A 17427-nucleotide genomic window follows, 5' to 3' on the forward strand; every position below is an offset into this window, starting at 1 on the left:
AAAAGTGGGTTTTAAGACGTGATTTAAAAGAAGTTACTGATTCTGCACGTCTTATCTCCTCGGCATCTCATTCCAGAGTCGGGGCGCTCTGGTGGAGAAAGACCGTTCATCTGTGGTTTTCAGTTTTGACTTTGGAACGGCCAGAAGGACCCTGAGGATCTCAGGACGCGGGTCGGCTCGTATGGAGTTAATAATTCTGTTAAATAGCTAAGAGCCAGACCTAAAAGAGCTTTAAAGAGTGATCACTAAAATCGTCTGTTAAAACCAGTATCTAGGCAACTGTAAAGCAGTAACTCCTATGTTTTCCAAGGTATTATTACTGTTTTTGTCAATGGAGTCTGGTGGCTCTTGGCGAGAACACAGAACTGCTTCACTTCGCCTCATTTAAACTTCAACTTCCTTGCTGGTGTTTCAGTCTGCTTCTCCAAACTGGAAGCATGCCGGTTGCCATCTACAGGAGGTAATAGACTGACTATAATAAATCTGAATTATCCCTTGAAGCAATCTTTGAACTGCGTTCTGCTAAACAAAGCCCTTGACAGATTTGTAGTATTATGGATGAAAATAATACAGCAAGAGTAGTAACTATTGATCTCTTCTCTGTACCACGCAGGACAAGGACAGTGTATTCAAGCTACCTAAAAAAATAGACCCACCTGAAAAAAATCTTTGTCAATTTAAGGGTACGTTATATTTGGAAGATTTTCACCTTTAGACAGCCCTGTTTATGTTTATGCAGGGGGGACTGTAAAGCAGAAAGTCCAAAGTTTTGCAAGGTAAAATTACTTCCCCTTGTTTAAAAAATAAAAACTATAAAACTATAAAAAATAATTCAGATTTATTGAACTGGGTTTGAATGACATACAGTCATGGAAAAAAAAACATGGTTTTCTTGATAATAACCAAAATCATTATCAAGAAAACCATGGAAACTGGCCAGATATCAGCTCTTAAATTAAACTCTTTTTTTTTTTTTTTAAACTCGCTGTTTTTGTTGTTACCATTTTATTTGTCCAAACAAATGTACCTTTAGTTGTACCAGACATTAAAATGAACAAGAAATTGTAGAAAAAAAACTACGGACTAATACTTAAAACTGCAAAACAAAGCCCCTGACAGATTTGTAGCATTATGGATGGAAATAATACAGTAAGAGTGCAACATTGTTGCCTCTATTAAATATGTTCTGGTGCTTTTATTTGTAGGATGTCATTTTGTATTTTGTTGCAATCACACAAGTGTGTTGGGGGAATAAACAAGGAATGTCTTTGGTGTTCCCGGACCTGAAGAGGATGTCTGCCTGTGGAAGAGTTATAACTCTACTGTAGATCACAGCAGCACCTAATGTTAAGGAGATTAGTCAGCCCGAGACGGGGTTGATCTAGAAAAGTGACACCAATATTCCTTAAATACACTTAACGAGTAATTAAAACTGAATTAGTGTCAGTTCCTTGTTACCTAAGACTTCTTATAAGAGTAGCTTCACAGGAACGGGGAGGGTCTGTGAGGGCAGGACAACACTGAGTGTAAGTCTTCCGTGGTTAGGTAACTGGCATTTCTAAATGCACTTGGCTGTCTCAGATACTCAGTACATTACTGCAGTGTACACTTGTTGAATCACTCCTTTTATTCTAGTAACATTTACACGTCTAGAGAAGTCATTTTGGCGTAATCTGACTCCAGGGGTTGTAGTGTGCCTTTGTGCAGTCGGGTTGCCAAGGATTATGCAACATCTTAGTGCCATTTCAGCAGGGTTTTTTGTAAGTGAGTGTTCAGGGTTGTGGCGGTTTCCAGGTGTACCGTTCATGGATGTGTGTGTGTTAGTGTTTGTGGGAGGGTAGTGTACAAACCAGACAGTCAACAATGCATTCATTTGTGTTCTAAATAGCTCCTGAAAATGATGTTCATTGCTCAGAGAGCTCTTTATAGCACAGTGTGTTATGGCTTGTATCCAGCCAGTTAGGATGAGATAGGGGTTGTTATGAGAGCATTATGTGATGCTCGTGTGTGCCGTGCTTCTTCCAGGCGGCTGCTTGGCATTTTGAACTGCTCTTGCGGGCTCCATTTTCACAGACAGGTAGGGCTCGTAAAGTGAGACACCGTTACGTAATAAGTGCAGCACAGATTCTGCTGACCGTCTGACACTTTCCAAGATTTAGCATTTGAGAAGTGTGTAAATTGCAGGAGGCCCCTGGGACTGAGTGAGTAGCAGACAAACAAGCAGTGAGAGTCAAGTCACTTTAGACAAGATCTTTTTGATTTGAAGGTCCAGGTTTTGCTCATGAACTAGGGATGGAATAATTAATAGATGTTTAATTAATGGTCTTTAAGAATTCGGTCGATCACGTGGAACTTTTCATCGATCTGTTTATATTTTGATTTTAATTTTATCTCTGAAGGCTGAGCGTTCAGTTCTGTGGCTGTACGTCAATAAGCCAACGAGCTGAGAATTAAGTTGGATAAAGCTACAGTTTGCAAACTGAAAGTTGCAATAACAATTATAAAACAAACAGAAATACAAGATTATTAATTTGAGCAAAACAAGCTTATTTTATCAAACCTTGCTAGCATGAATTACTAGGTTTAATTTGATACAAAACGTATTTAAACACAAAAAAATGTAAATATGTAGATTACTGGGGGCTAAAACATTGAACTCCTTGACGTTATTTTTACAGTATTACCTCACTTGAGTTAGTTTTATGATAGAAAAGAAGTATATATATATATATATATATATATATAAAAAGTTGTCAAAAGTATCGATACTCAAAAAAGTATCGATACTAAAACGTTGTATCAATACTCATTTTCAAAAGTATCGAGTATCTGAAGCTTGTTATCATAGTTGCAATTTATTTTGCACAACTGTTTTTTATTATAAATATTTAACCTGTGGTTGTGTTCATTTTTACATGTTGCATTTTTATAAAAATGCAATAAAAATATTTCTGTTAAATTTTGGGGTCTTTGTTTTTATCCTTGTGGTATCGAAAATGGTATCAAGTATCAAATATTTTCCTGAGTATCGGTATCGAGTTGAAAATTTTAGTATTGTGACAACCCTAAAATATATATGTGTTTGTGTGTGTGTGTATATGTATGTATGTATGTATATGTGTGTGTGTATATGTATGTATGTATGTATGTATTTATATATATATATATATATAATTTTGCCCATTTATGCCTGTTTTATACATACTGGAGTATGTATAAAAACATCGCAATGAATCGATTAATTGATCGTTAACGTTATAGATGCTCCAGTTGGCAGATGTCTTCCAAACACCCATCCCTACCATGAACTCACAACTATTTGTTTATCTTCTTCACTGAAACAAAAAGGCATTTTCCACGGATGGAGGCAACACATACATCATAGTGACTGTGGAGTGACTTTAAGCCGTGATACTTTAGCACCATCCATCCATCCATACTGACTGACTGCTTAATGAGACCCATAGTCAACATGTTTTTAGAAACAGATGTCACTGCAGCTTCGGATACATTTTTATTTGGTGGCAGATTTTACTGACTCCTGCAGAAAAATGGCCTGAAAATAGATAATGCAACATCATTATGTCAAGATAGTTCCAGTGCAGCTATAATGGAGTTTTACAGGCGGAGAAAAACAACTCAGAAAAGCTTTCTAAAACATTTGCAGCTCCAATTTTGGCGTCCGTCCCACGCACTCACACTGCTCGGGATTCTTTCTAAAGTTACTAATTTGGAAAAAAGTCAGGAAGAAATACTTTGTTGGAGCAGAGAGTAGTTTTTCCACCCACGGCCGCCTCAATAGACTATTGGCCAACAACAAATGATGTTTCATGTTCATTAAAGGGGTACAACTCACTCCAGCTCAACTGGGAATAAGCCAATCCTTTGCTCTTACTATGTCTGTCTCTATCACTGATGCTCCCCACCTACACATAAAAACAGCAGAATAAACACGTTCAGGCTCGTACTCTGTGCAAAGTCATTCTGTGAAATGTTGGAAATCACTAACTGAGGTAGAAGTAGATGAGTCAGGATGTAGGCTGGGATCTGGGAGTGCCAGTGGTGAGCCAAAAACTGGTGCAGCCTGGCATAAAGCGTGAGCTAATGCCACAGGGGAGGAAAACAGATGAGCGGCACAGTGACTATGTAAGGTATACATGTTCAGGAGAGATGTGATTACGTTAAAGCTTGGCATGCTGTCAGTCTTTGGCCATATACTCCTAAAATCCAATCCTCTTGTTCTGTCTCCCTGTGGAAGGGCCTGACTAATACTTGGAACTCAGTAAGGGTCTAAGCACTGGAAATTCTTTTTTTTTTGCATTCTGTCAAGACTTGTTCACTTCAACTAAACAAAAGATTTTAGTTGTAATCCTTGAGATTTTGGGCCTAGTTGAATTGGCAACATCAGTGGTTACTGTGGTAACGGCGAGTGCGGTTTAACAGCAAACACTTCTGCTGCAGCTACTTTGACAGAAATACAATAGAGGACAGGAGCTGCTCGTGTTGCTGTTTTTTAGCCAGCAGGCAAACAAACTCTGAAGAAGTCAGTCAAGAATATTTGTAACCTGATCAATGCTGCGTGTAGTTTTCCACTCCATAGCAGGACACAGTTGACTTAGTTGCAGAGGAGTGAGTTGGAGGTGTGCAATCACTCTTTCTTAGCAATGATTTGCAGACCGAAAAAAGAGAAAAACGAGAGCTGTCTCTTTTTTGTGACACTTTTTTGATAATCAGATGCAGTTGGTGCTAATCATGGTGACAAACACGTTGTGTTTTCTCCATCTGTTCTTCAGTAATAGCAGTAGGACATATTCTGTTTGCATTCACAGCAGGGCTGGGCGATATAAAAGATATATCGATATATTTTTAAATGTGATATGGAATTAGACCATATTGCATGTATTGATATAGTTCAAAAATGTTTTTATTTCTTTATATATAAATGGTGCCCTTACTAGGGTTTGTCATATTTCGTTTTTTTGTAATGTCCGTTATTATTTTCTCATAGAAATGAGAAAATAATAACGGTGCATATCGCCCAGCCCTAATTCACAGTAACTTGAAGGTTGTTATGAGTAATGAATCATTTTCCTTTGAATCCCTCCTGCTTGGACTGGTTGACTAACCCACCACAAATAGAAACTGCTGTATTGAGAAATAAATTCTGATTGTACAGACATTGAAAGGATATTGCAAAACATGTGCCCTCATCATGGCTAGTATTTAACAATGTCATGGCCCTTGGAAGTATAATGAGACTTCAGATCTGTCAGGTTATCTAAAAATGATAGTTTAATCAGTAATTTTGATATCAATTTCCTCCCGTGTCTGATATCCCTGTAGTATAATCCATTATGTCCCAACCCTGACAGTTAGTGGCTCACTTACTCTCACTCTGGCTGGAGATCTTGAACCTCATGTCTGAATATACAGTGTGTGCACTGTGACTTCATCAGTAGAAAGGATGAGTACTTGAATGCAAGTGCAGCTCATGGCACTCCCTTGAAATGTGCCACAATGGTGTTGTAATTTCTCTTTTTCCTCACTCTTTTGATATGTAAAGCTGAACGGAGACATCTGCCATGTGGAGTGTTTCCTCTCTTCACTTTTAGTGGGTTTGCAGCCTTTGTGTATCTGCAACAAACCCAACAACAGGATGCCAGCGCATTTCCTAAGGTAGTTTTTTGGCTTCCTCCCTCCCATTCTCCTGCAATGGGACTCGGAGACTGGGTTTGTATTACACGGCAACAAACGGCAAAGAGGACAGAACAATGAGTTCGACACCAAATGTGCTGCTGTGGTGAGATATGTAAGATGTGAGAGAGCCCTGTGTGGAAGATGTTGGAGTGTCCATGGAGACAGAAGGAAGGTAACAAAAGATGCCTGACATCCTGCGATGACATGCAGTGTACATTTTTGAGTGTGTTCCGCTTTTGTTTTGTCCACATCGCCCCAATTCAGCGATTACTGAAATTGCTTGTGGATTGTTTTGCCCAGTGCTGGTGAGAGTGTCACCGTACCCTGCAGATTAGGCTCTGAGTGGCTCTCTGTTGGAGTGGCTCTCTCCTCCTGTGACCATGAAAACTCTATTGTCCAGTGGAGTGACGGCAGTCCTCACCGTGCAGCACTCACCCTCCATAGTTTAGTACCAGCTATGTTGTGATCTCATTAAAGTCATTTCAGTAAGAGGACAAAACTGTTGATATGTGTGATATGACTCCATTTAAGTGTCTCAATCATCATGCAATCACTTTTGAAGTGAGGTGAAATGTCGCTTATTGTTCTTAGTTCTAATCCGGCGAGTGTTCACATACACTCTATAATTGTCTTTATAAGAGCATGTTTGTCTGCTTTTCACATCACTCACAGTAAGACCAGTTGTCTGATGATTAAAGGATAATGCTGCTATTTTTTTAAACTCTCAACAAGTGAATTTATCAGAAGAATTAATCCCACTAAAGACTATTGTCTGTGGAGCCAGAGTTTGGTTTAACTTTTGTCTCCATTGTCATGAAAAAATAACAACACATGGAAGAGTTTTACTGTTGTCATAAGATAAGATAAGACTTTATTTATCCGGCAGTGGGGAAATTCAGTCATCACAGTAGCTCAAGATACAAACGGGTTACAATGATATAAAATAAGAAATAAAAGGTAAGACATGTACACACATGAAATACATACATTATATGCACAATATATACATGAATATTTAAAGGGTTTTTTTTTCCTGAAAGTATTTTGTATTGCACAGATGTTGCACATTAGAGAAAAATAGATTGTGGCATGTCATATGTAGTAATATAAGCAATACATTAAAAAATATATATGTATATATGGTATAGTATAAAGAGCATGAAAAACTATATATATATATATATATGTATATATATATATATAAATATATATATCTTCTGTATGCTGTACAGTTAATATGTTTAAGTAGACAGTGTGCTATTGAGTATGATTATTTTATATTAGTATTACAATATAACTAGTGCAGTGCCCGTAGAAAGTATGTATTCGTTAGCATGCTAATCTTGAGATAGCACATTACGCAGTATGCTGTACTAAAAGTATGTAAGTATGTAAGTAAGTATCTCATATCAAATGATTAAGCAACATGAATGTCATCCCTGAATTACATAGTAATACAATATAAGAAGTGAATAAAGCTAAATCTCCGTTAGCATGCTAATCACGAATAACAGAATTTGCACATTACATGCAGACCACTACAACGTCTGCAACTCCATAAAACACTTACTTTTCATAAGGTACCACACCATCCAGCACATACACATTGAACATTGATATTTGCTGGAAACTATTTGAATATTACTGGAAAATCGAACCTTGTAGTGCACTTTAGAACTCCGAAAGACATGTATTAATAATACTGTTATTTATATAGCACCTTTAAAAACAGTGTTCACAAAGTGCTTTGGCATAGCAAGCATGGATAAAACTCCGGCAAAAATAAGAAACCAATAATGAAGAAGAAATAAAAATAAAATATAGGTATAGGTATATAGGTAGGCTAAATAGACTTACAGATGAGATGAGTCAGGGTGGAAATCCAGAGTGAATTTTGTTACTGACCAGGTGTAGGCCTATCACACAATGGGGCGGAGCTCCCCTAAAAGGGGGCGGGGCTCCCCTATAAGGCGTCCGATCGGAAACAGTGCAATGCTGCAACACGTCCTACGTAAATAATGATATTTTGAAAAATGAACTAAAAAATCTTCAAAATTGAGGATGTACACCTTCGTGCCATGCGCAAGCCACATATGAAATCTTAGGTCAGTCTGACTAACGGTCAGCGAGATATGAACTACACACAAACACACACACACACACACAGATGCTTCTTGCTTTTGTAGATAGATGTAATTGTTTAAAGATACAGAATAATAATAAATAATATACTTTCTGTTTTTGGATGTAAACACAGATATTGTGAAGTGACTTGGTGATATGATCAGTAGCTGCTCTTAACAGTCTGACTGCAGTATAAACGAGCTGTGGAAGCGTTCTTCCTTACATAGCAGCTGCTGCAGTCTGCTACTGCAGGAGCTGCTCAGAGCTCCTGAAGTGTCATGGAGAGGGTGAGAGGTGTTGTCCATGATGGATTTCACCTTGTCTAACATCCTCCTCTACCCCGTCTCACAAATGGAGTCCAGTGGGGTGTCCAGGACAGAGCTGGCTCTCCCCACCTCACTGTTGAGCCTCTTTATGTCCCTGTCTGGTGTCAATCTGGAGCTGATTCATTCCCAGTTCATTCCCCTTCGATACTTGTTTCAATGATGGCGTATGATCGGAGAACTTCTGGAGGTGGCAGCTGTCTGTTTTGTGTCTGAAATCTGAAGTGTAGAGGGAGAAGTCTCATACTGCAAACTACCACATCTGAGACATACTTGTGAAACCTCACATACTATGCTTGTTGGTGAGGTAGTTGATGATCCATGCAATCAGGTGGTTGTCCAACTCCTGCTCCCTGCACCTTCCCCCTCAACAGTGATGGCTGTAAGGTCTTGGAGAAGTCAAAGAAAGAGTTCTCCAGGTGAGGGAGGGGTCTGTGCACCAGGTAGATGACGGCATCCTCTTCACCAAGCCCTGCTCTGTAGGCAACTGCTAGGGGTCCACTGATCTTTTACATCGTCTTCATCAGATCAGACATCAAGGCTACCGGTCTAAAGTGGTTCGCCTCCTTAGGGTGCATAGTGTTTCCACAGGCACCCTCTCCAGACTGAGGCTCAGGTTGAAGATGTGCCTGATGATGTTGTTAGTTGTTACAGTGGAGAAAGAAGTGGACCTTGCCTCTGGGCCTAAAAAAGTGAAGCCAGTGCAGAAGTGCCATATAAATTGCTGTGAACTTGTTTTTGATTTTCCTCGAATCATGGAAGCTAACTTTGTTAGCAGAGTAGCCTGGAGGCATGTGCAGTCAGTTTTGCCGGACCATATTATCCTCGGGTTCTTCCTCCAAATATGGTTACTTTTGGTTTGAAAGTTTTGGATTAGATTGTTGCTACGTGCAAATAGAAGCAGGGCATGTTGTGGTTGAAATACATATTACAATGGTTCAAATTCAGCAAATAACCTATTTATCCTCTGTATAGGGGCTTATAATAGGCTGTCTATGGGCTGTCACACGTTTCTTGGCTTACAGCCACAGGGCCTCTTTTTTTTCTTGCTCAAACGCTGGCAGCAGTGTGCTAAAGTGCCCGCCAGTTACGTCACTGTCAGACAGTGTGAATACAGCCCTTATTTGTTGGTCTTCAGCCATGGCCCTCAGTGGGTGTGCCCTTGTGTTGGTTTGCTGCGTTGGTGAAAATTGAGATTCCTTTGGAGAAAAGAACTGTCAATTTAGTAAATCTGTTCAGCTCCCATTAAAAGACAACCACGTCGGTTTGTTGGGTTTGTTTTTTTCCGTATGTTGTTTTGGATGGGGTTTCACAAAGAATTCTAATGAGGCTTACTTCAAAGATGAAGGAAAATAATTTAAAAAACAACCTATTAAAAAAGCCTCTGTGAAATAATCAAAATAAAGCCAACAACATTAACCAACAAAATTGAGGGAGTTTCGAAACAGTAAGTTTTGCCAGTTTAATTTTGTTGGGTTCCGTTTTGGATGGAAGTACAAAGGGAATCCTTTATGGAGTGATATAACTGTCTTTTAATGACAAACTGAAAACCTCCCATGATAACACAAATAAAAGAGCAGTTGAGTCCAAACATGTTTTATAGCCTGCTGAGCTGAGCATTTTTTATGACGTTCGAATAAATGTCTGGAGTGTGTTTGGACCAAAGACTGTTTCTATAAATACAGTACAGGTAAAAGATCGTCACGACTTCTGAATTTAATCAGATTATTCATTGTAATCTGGTTATAGTGTGTATGTTAAGACAATGACTGCAACTGTAGAGCAGTGAGTGACAACAGATTGCCAGCAAAGTCGACCCTTTGCTCGGGCTCTCTGCATCTGTCAATAGAAATAGGCTCAATGTGGCACGCCTGTCGTCTTCACTTAGCTTCTGAGACATTAATGTGAGCCTCGATGGCTTTTTGGAGGGGAGAGCAAGCCTATTGTCATAGCTTAAAGCCTTGTTTTAAGCACATGTGGCCTCGGCAATATATGACTGTCTCAAATAAGGACGTTATTCTTGCTGTTTTATCTTTGTTTTTATGTTCTTTGTGAGCCTTTGTGTTGTGGAGAACTGTATGTTGTCACCCTTGTTCAGTAAAGTCTGGCATTGACGCCCCAAAACAATAAGACTTTGTGGGAAAGAATAGCCTCATGCCTCAGCATGTTGCTCGCAAATATGTCATCAAGTCTTTTTTCTTTCATGTGAAATCACAACGGCAGGGTGGGGTTTTCTCTGTCTGCTCCAGGTACTGACGAGTTATCTACTGACTCATTCAAGTGAGGAAAAAAGTATTCCAAATCTTAATTGGAAGACGCGCTTAAGGGACTTAAAAGTCATTGAGTGCCGCCCAACAAGGGGTCCAGTTAGACAAGCATTGAATATTCCTCCATTGTAGACTCTTAAAAAGTTAAAGGACCAAACGGAACATTTCAAATACTATTGAATCTCATGAATATTAACTGTCATTCCCTAAATTCTGCTGTAGCTCCAGCTCGTTAGCAGTCCACTTAGGAGGGAACAAGAGCGTAAAAAATTGCCCTTTTTTATTACACGTTCACATTATTTCTTGCGTCTGTTTTTCCTTTTATCTTTTTCTGCCCCATTTCAATCACTTTTGCATGATCACATTCTTTTCCCAATCTTCCTTCCTTCCTCTTTCTTTTTAAACCAAACTCACTCGTCTGTTTTTGTTCTGCTTTGTGTCTGTCTTTTGTCCAAGGACAACTTTGTTGTTTCTACGTCTGGGTGGCATTAAGGCTGTGAGAATCTTATCTCTGCTGACAGACGATGTTTTCTGGTAAATGTGGTGTAGATTTGCTGTGTTCACCGAGGTCACGGTACCTTCCTTCACCTGTTGACACAGTTGTGAAAATAATAACCATTGAGTCTATGTACCTTCTGGATTGCAGATTTCCTGTTTTTGCCATTTATGGTCATTTTTATCCCTCTGTGGAGGAGTACTGCCCTTGTTATACAGATCCTCCATGCTCAGCGCTGATTAGAGCATGAACTGACCCTTGAGGCCGCCCTTTACTTCTCTGTTTTAGTGTTTTAGTTGCAATCTCAGAACCTCTCGGCTATTTGTCTGACGATGATTTAGCATCTGTGGGCAATCTCCAAGATTTCTGGGCTTCTGGTGTAGACAGCAGATATCTGGATATCCAGATGTTAGGACATTGGGATAACGGACTTGGACGGCCAAGACTTCCTCTTCCCTTCACTGCTCATTGTTCACAGTCCGATGAGCAACCGTATTGATAGTTTTTGTAGGTGTTTTGGGTCTAGACCATGGGTCTCAAACTCGCGGCCCACCGGCCAATTCCTGCCCTTGTGACGATATTTTGTGGCCCTCGCCTTGAAATGAAAGTTTAATGTGAGTTTTATATGAATGCAACTTTACCGTGTTGTGTGTGGAAGGTCCCTTTAATTACTTTTTTTAAAAATAATTTTGTGTCTTTTTTCAATAATGTTGTGTCTTTTTTGGTCATTTTGTGTCTTTTTAAATAATTTTGTGTCTTTTTTTTAATAATGTTGTGTCTTTTTTGGTCATTTTGTGTCTTTTTGGTCATTTTGTGTCTTTTTTTGGTCATTTTAATACTGCCTCCAGTGGCCCCCAGGTAATGTGAGTTTGAGACCCCTGGTCTAGATGGACTGAGATCACATTTTGACCGATGTGTTTCACCTAATTTTTTTCTCCACAGGGACAATTTACCTTCATTCAACCAAAGCACGCTCAAATGTGATTGGCCAATACCACTCGGACTACAAACCAAAGCCTGTTTGAATACCAAAAACTGGTCCATTGCCTAAAGAAGAAGAGATGTGTCAGTGATTGTGAGTAAAAGGCAGAGACCATATTTTGCTAGATCAGAAGAAACACATTTACTAAGAAAAAAAGATGAGTTAGTCATTCTTTCACCTCTTAAGTAAATAAAACCCCACTCAGGCAGACCAATCACAGCCCTTGCAGTAACTGTATACTCTGCTTAGAGAGAAGATATTTAGTTTGCATTGCAGCAGAAAAAATGGCAAGGGACCAAGTAGGCATGAAACCACGGGCCCTACATGCCCAGGCATGACCACTGTCAGTGTCTGTCTGGCCCAAACTGCAAAACGGACTTTGACTTGCTTGACACCACCACACAAACACACGCACAACCACACATACACACACATACACAGCTTCTCCACTCCTCTCATAATGCCAAAATACATCTGGGTGATTGTATAACTCCTCAGGGCATGGAAAAACTAGGCCTATCACCACTCTGAGCTAGCCTCTTAGTGCTCCCCCTCCATGTCAAGGACAGACGGAGACTGTCCCCAACCGCCGTCCCTCCACCAAGGCATGTCACCTTTCACTTTCAGTGATTGAGCTGTCCAAAAATAAAGTCCCCGTGTCTGTGCTTTGGGGTACAAATGTGGGTTAGTGGATGGAGTCATGTGTTTGTAACGTATTGCATGATCTACATGAACCTATGGCCCATATACTCCCACGACCTACATTCTGCCTACGATAAACACGCTCGAAATAGATGCTGGCATGATTTATCAATGGTATTTTTCCATCAGCAGATGTCCTTACTGTGTATTGTGACATGTTTCACATGAAGGAGATGGACTATGTAAATATATTGAGAGTTGTAAACTTGCCGACAGATAACTCTTTTTATTATTTATTGTGGTTCGATTGTTGGCTGAAAGGTACTTCTTGGTTTTTGCATTTGCATGACTGTTTCAGAGGAATCATTTATTATTACTGTATGAATAATTCAGAAGATGTCGATGACGATCCAGGCAAGGGCAGAATCTGTGCCTCAGATTACTGTTGTGTATCTGACCACAGGCGATTTGCTGGAACATCTTATGATTGCATAGTGTATGAGCGGGGAGATCTGTTCTCCACACATATGTTTATGTCTCTGGTTAGGTGGGACCCAAAGTTGATTGGCATTAGTTACTCTCCAGGTGGCCATCAAAAGTAAACCATTGCTTATTATGTGTCTTCTTTCAAGACTGAGCATTAGCAGCTGAGCTACTCCAGGTCCACTGTAGTGAGATGCGGAGGATTTAATGATAGTAGTGTTGTAAAGGAGTTGGTGTCTGTTGTAGGTGTAATTTGTACTCTAAGTTGGTCACATTGTGTACTTACCAACTATGCTTTCACCCTGTCACCAGGACAACAGCATGTAGAATATAATGTAACAGAAAAACTCTGCTATAATAATAATGCACTTGCCTGGTTTACAAAGTATATCCAGCTGACACAATAATAGGAATAATAGGAACACCATTAATGCAATGTACTATAGCACTGTAGTGTATTGCTTAAAAAAACTCTCAAACATAACAACAGTTGGACATGCTCGATTAATATCAGAGCAATGCATCATATTTCAGAAGAATAATGGTTATGGGAAATCTTTTGAATGTATTTAATTTGCTGAAGAATGGGCAGAGATGACAAAGAGATCTAAATCCTCACAATCATGATTCAATTATTCTGATTATTCTACTTGTTAATTTGAGTCGGACTGAAATAATGGTCAGTGTAATTTTCAAAGCTTTTACAGAGGAAGAATCTGAATTTTCAAGCTTTTGAGGAGTCATTGACTGTTGATCACATGACAGAGAATAAGTGAAATGCATTACTAATGGTGACTGTATGCTCCTCCCATTTATTTTAATTTTAATCAATTAATCTGCCAATTATTTGCTTGCTTCATCAGTTGGTTTATAAAATATCAGTAAATGTTAAAACATGTGTCCATCCCACTTTCTCAGAGTCCAGGATGGTGTGTAAATGTCTTGTTTTGTCAGTGCAAACCCCCAATATTCAGTTATAGTTATCAAACAAAAAAGCAGAGCATTACTCTATTTGAGAGGCTGAAAACAGAAGTTACTTTTAACGATTAATTGATTTTAAAAAAATATGGCATTTCTTTCTGTTAATCAGCTCATCGATTAGACCAGCAAATCTCAACCTTGGGGTCCCGACCCCAATTTGATTTCTGGGGGTCGCCAAATCATTTTGGAAGTCAGCTCTGTCTCCACTGTGTTAAAGTGTTCATGTGTTAATGTGTTTTAGTCTTTTTGGTCATTTAATGTCTTTTTTTTTTTGTCATTTTGTGTCTTTTTTTTGTCATTTTATGTCTTTCTTGGTCATTTTGTGTTTTTTTTTTTTTAGTAATTTTGTCTTTTTTTGGTAATTTTGTGTCTCTTTTAGTCATTTTGTGTCTTTTTTTATCATTTTGTGGTCAGTTTGTGTCTCTTTTAGTCATTTTGTGTCTTTTGTTGGTCATTTTTTGGTCAATTTGTGTCTTTTTTTGATCATTTTGTTGTCAATTTGATTCTTTTTTGGTTAATTTTGTGTCTTTTCTGACAAATGCCAAAGTAGCAAGTTATTACTTTACAAGGAGTCTCTGGCTTGAAGCTGACTGTTTTTAGTTGTTGTCTGCTTCATTATTTGTCCAAAATACGTCGTATCAACTGAGTTTGTATGATCTGAACTGTGCGTGGAGCTTGTGTTCAGTGAGCGGGGGTCGCAGACAACATGCATGTTAAATTGGGGGTCGCGACTCAAAAAGGTTGCGAACTACTGAATTAGACTGCAGCTCAGCTACACACAGAAGAGCCATGTTTGTCTGCATGCACGTGCTTGACTGTGCAGGCATGTGCTTTATCTGGGGTTTGTTCTGCCTGTTTGTTTGGTTACCCAGTGGGAGCTTTAACAACAAGGTGACAAGAAGTAATCGCAGGCAGTAAAGGTGAGCCCAGGGAGTCTGGAAAATGGACAAAATTGTCACATTGCCACTGCCCCCCTCTCTTTCTCTTTCCTTTTTCTCCGTCTCTCTCCTTTTCTCTGCAGCAGTGGACACAGAGAGGATATGACATAAGTGAAACTTAAAGGCCTTACTAATTGGCCATGTGGAGCAGGGCTGAACTGTTGGGGGAGGAATGGCAGGAAGGAACGGGGACGGGGAGGGGAGAGCAGACGGCAGGATCACTAAGTGCTCATTACAGACCCTGAGCTCCCTCAGAACAAATTGCTGGTCATTGTGCCGTGATTTCAGGTGATTCAAATGATGTGGATTTCGAGGTGAATGAAATCACATGCTTTGCATATGTGTTTGTGGGATGCAATTACTGCTGCACATCCAGGGAGACTGTAGCAAATGATTGTTTGCCAGACAGAAATGTTGACAAGAGTAAGGTAAGGTTTCGCTGATAAGCCAGTCGGAGCAAAGTTTGTTGGAGTCAGCTGCTATCATATCATGCTTCTCACTACATTAATTCTGCTGCAGCAAATAATGACACAATTGAACATCTACTGCCTCGGCTAGTGCCCAGACTTCAGGTAGAATATTATCTGCATGGTCTCAGTCTTTCTCTCTAGCTTGCATTCAGTTTCCACCCTCTCCGACTCGTCTAATTGGTTGACAGCACATTCTTGTGCATCAGCTGAAGGAAAGCTTTGTGCATGTGCTGAAAGAATGTTCATCTGTGTATTATGTGAGTGAGAAAAAGTGCGTGGGCTGCTCCCACTCCCAGATCAGCTAACAGTTGTTAGCAGCTTTCTTTCACATCAGCCATAGGTGAAGTATATAAATAGAGTCTTATGTAATGCTTTGATGTGACATTATATAATTACACATGGTGAAAGCTGTCAGACCAGGTGAAAATGGAGAGCTGGCAGATTGTTTGCCCCTTATTTTTCTCTTTCTCACATTGTTTTTTTCAGTGTTCTCTCTCCTCTGTGACTGCAGATTGTACACACTGGTGCATTGAGAGTACTTAGTTGAGTTTTGTTCTTCATGGATGTAAAGCCTGTGTGAGGCCTCAGGTTGTCCCTGTCTGAGGCTACTCAGGTGGGAATTAGAATTTTGTAATTTTACGATGAAGCAGCTTTTTTTTTAATGCAGAGCAGGGCTGGTATCTGGTGTTGACACTAACCAAATAACAGATTAAGGGTGTGGTAGCAAATATCAGTCTAGTATCAGTCTCTATTGACATTTAAATATAATATTAAAATTTCATTTGTTTTATAATTTTAAAAAAATGATTATCGGGCATTTTCCACATCGTATTTCTTGGAGCTTGCGCTGTTATATCTTGTTTTTCAGTCCACAACAAAAGTCAATGTACAATTATATGAAGAAGGTTAATCAAAAGTTTTTGTTTATCAGCTAACCGGAGAATTGATGAGTCATTCAGTACTAACAAAGATTGCAAACATTACTTTATTTTTGCTGTGATGATACATCAGGGCAGTGTTGCTGGCTTGAACAAACATCAAGAAATGAACTTTCAGCATTTTGCAATATCTGCACTTTACCCAGCAAAGGCATGTGTTGACAGGTCGTGTTTGGAAGCAGCATTTTATCCATAAATTTAATCAGACCTACTGTAGAAATAGAAAATAAGTTTATATGGGAGCCACAATATACAGTCCTTCATTTTCTACCACACTGGATTTACAATTACCATTTTTCTTTCCCTTAAAAACAAACAACAGAAGACAAAATAATTATTCAAAAAGGAGTTGTTTATGATGTGAAAATGATAAACATAAAATTGAGATTGATAAAGTGAAGGCCTTCACTTTGTTATTATAAATAACAGTATTGAACTATGGGAGCTCAGTGGCAGTTCTGTACCGTAATTACCCAAGCTAAAGTGAAAATCAATTTTCATTTTTTAACATCAACCTAAACCATAAATTCAAAGTAAGCGATAAAATCAATTCATGTCCAAGCTTCATATACTGTATATTTGTTAGTCTTTGTCTTGTATTGTGGCTCTTGTAAGCATTTAAAAGCACTGGAGGGAGGACATTTAATGATGTGAGTTTTAGCCAGTTTGCTTTTAAGATTAGAATTGGCCGAGGATTTGTAGAAATATCTATGCTTTGAGTTCTTGGTGATCTTTATTTTACACAATATACAGTATAATTCATCTACAGAAGGCAAGTGAGAACCGGGCAGAACTTTTTATTTCATCTTTCAACTTTTTTGATGGATAGATTTTAAAAAAGTCAAGAGAAAACAATTTAGAAAATGGATCACTATGATGTTTTCTCTCACTTGCCTCTCAGGGCTTCTGTGTGTAGCTGTAGATAAAAAAAGAGAAAGCTTTAATGGATGGTATCAAGTATACTGCAGCAAGCTCCCTGGAGAAGTTTTCCTCAATTGCTCCTCCATGACCATTCCCACCCCTGTTATGCAATGGATTCTTAATGTGTGTGTGTGTGTGTGTGTGTGTGTGTGTGTGTGTGTGTGT

General features: G+C 39.1%; 1 protein-coding gene across 4 annotated transcripts in view; it reads left to right on the forward strand.

Annotated features, from left to right (window-relative positions):
* The window catches only part of rnf144aa (ring finger protein 144aa), a 45251-nt gene that overhangs the window by 4183 nt on the left and 23641 nt on the right, over window positions 1-17427 (forward strand). Inside the window, exon 2 of one of the 4 annotated variants that reach the window (XM_059352796.1) lies at window positions 11850-11982. The exons of 1 other annotated variant lie outside the window; for it this stretch is intronic. Coding sequence is in view for 1 of the 3 variants with exons in the window: in XM_059352795.1 (XP_059208778.1) it covers window positions 15324-15361 (38 nt within the window). In the remaining 2 variants the exon portion in view is untranslated. 2 more of the 4 variants (XM_059352798.1, XM_059352795.1) reach the window with 2 other exon arrangements.

Source organism: Centropristis striata, chromosome 16, assembly GCF_030273125.1.
Source record: "Centropristis striata isolate RG_2023a ecotype Rhode Island chromosome 16, C.striata_1.0, whole genome shotgun sequence".
In the NCBI taxonomy this organism is placed as follows: domain Eukaryota; kingdom Metazoa; phylum Chordata; class Actinopteri; order Perciformes; family Serranidae; genus Centropristis; species Centropristis striata.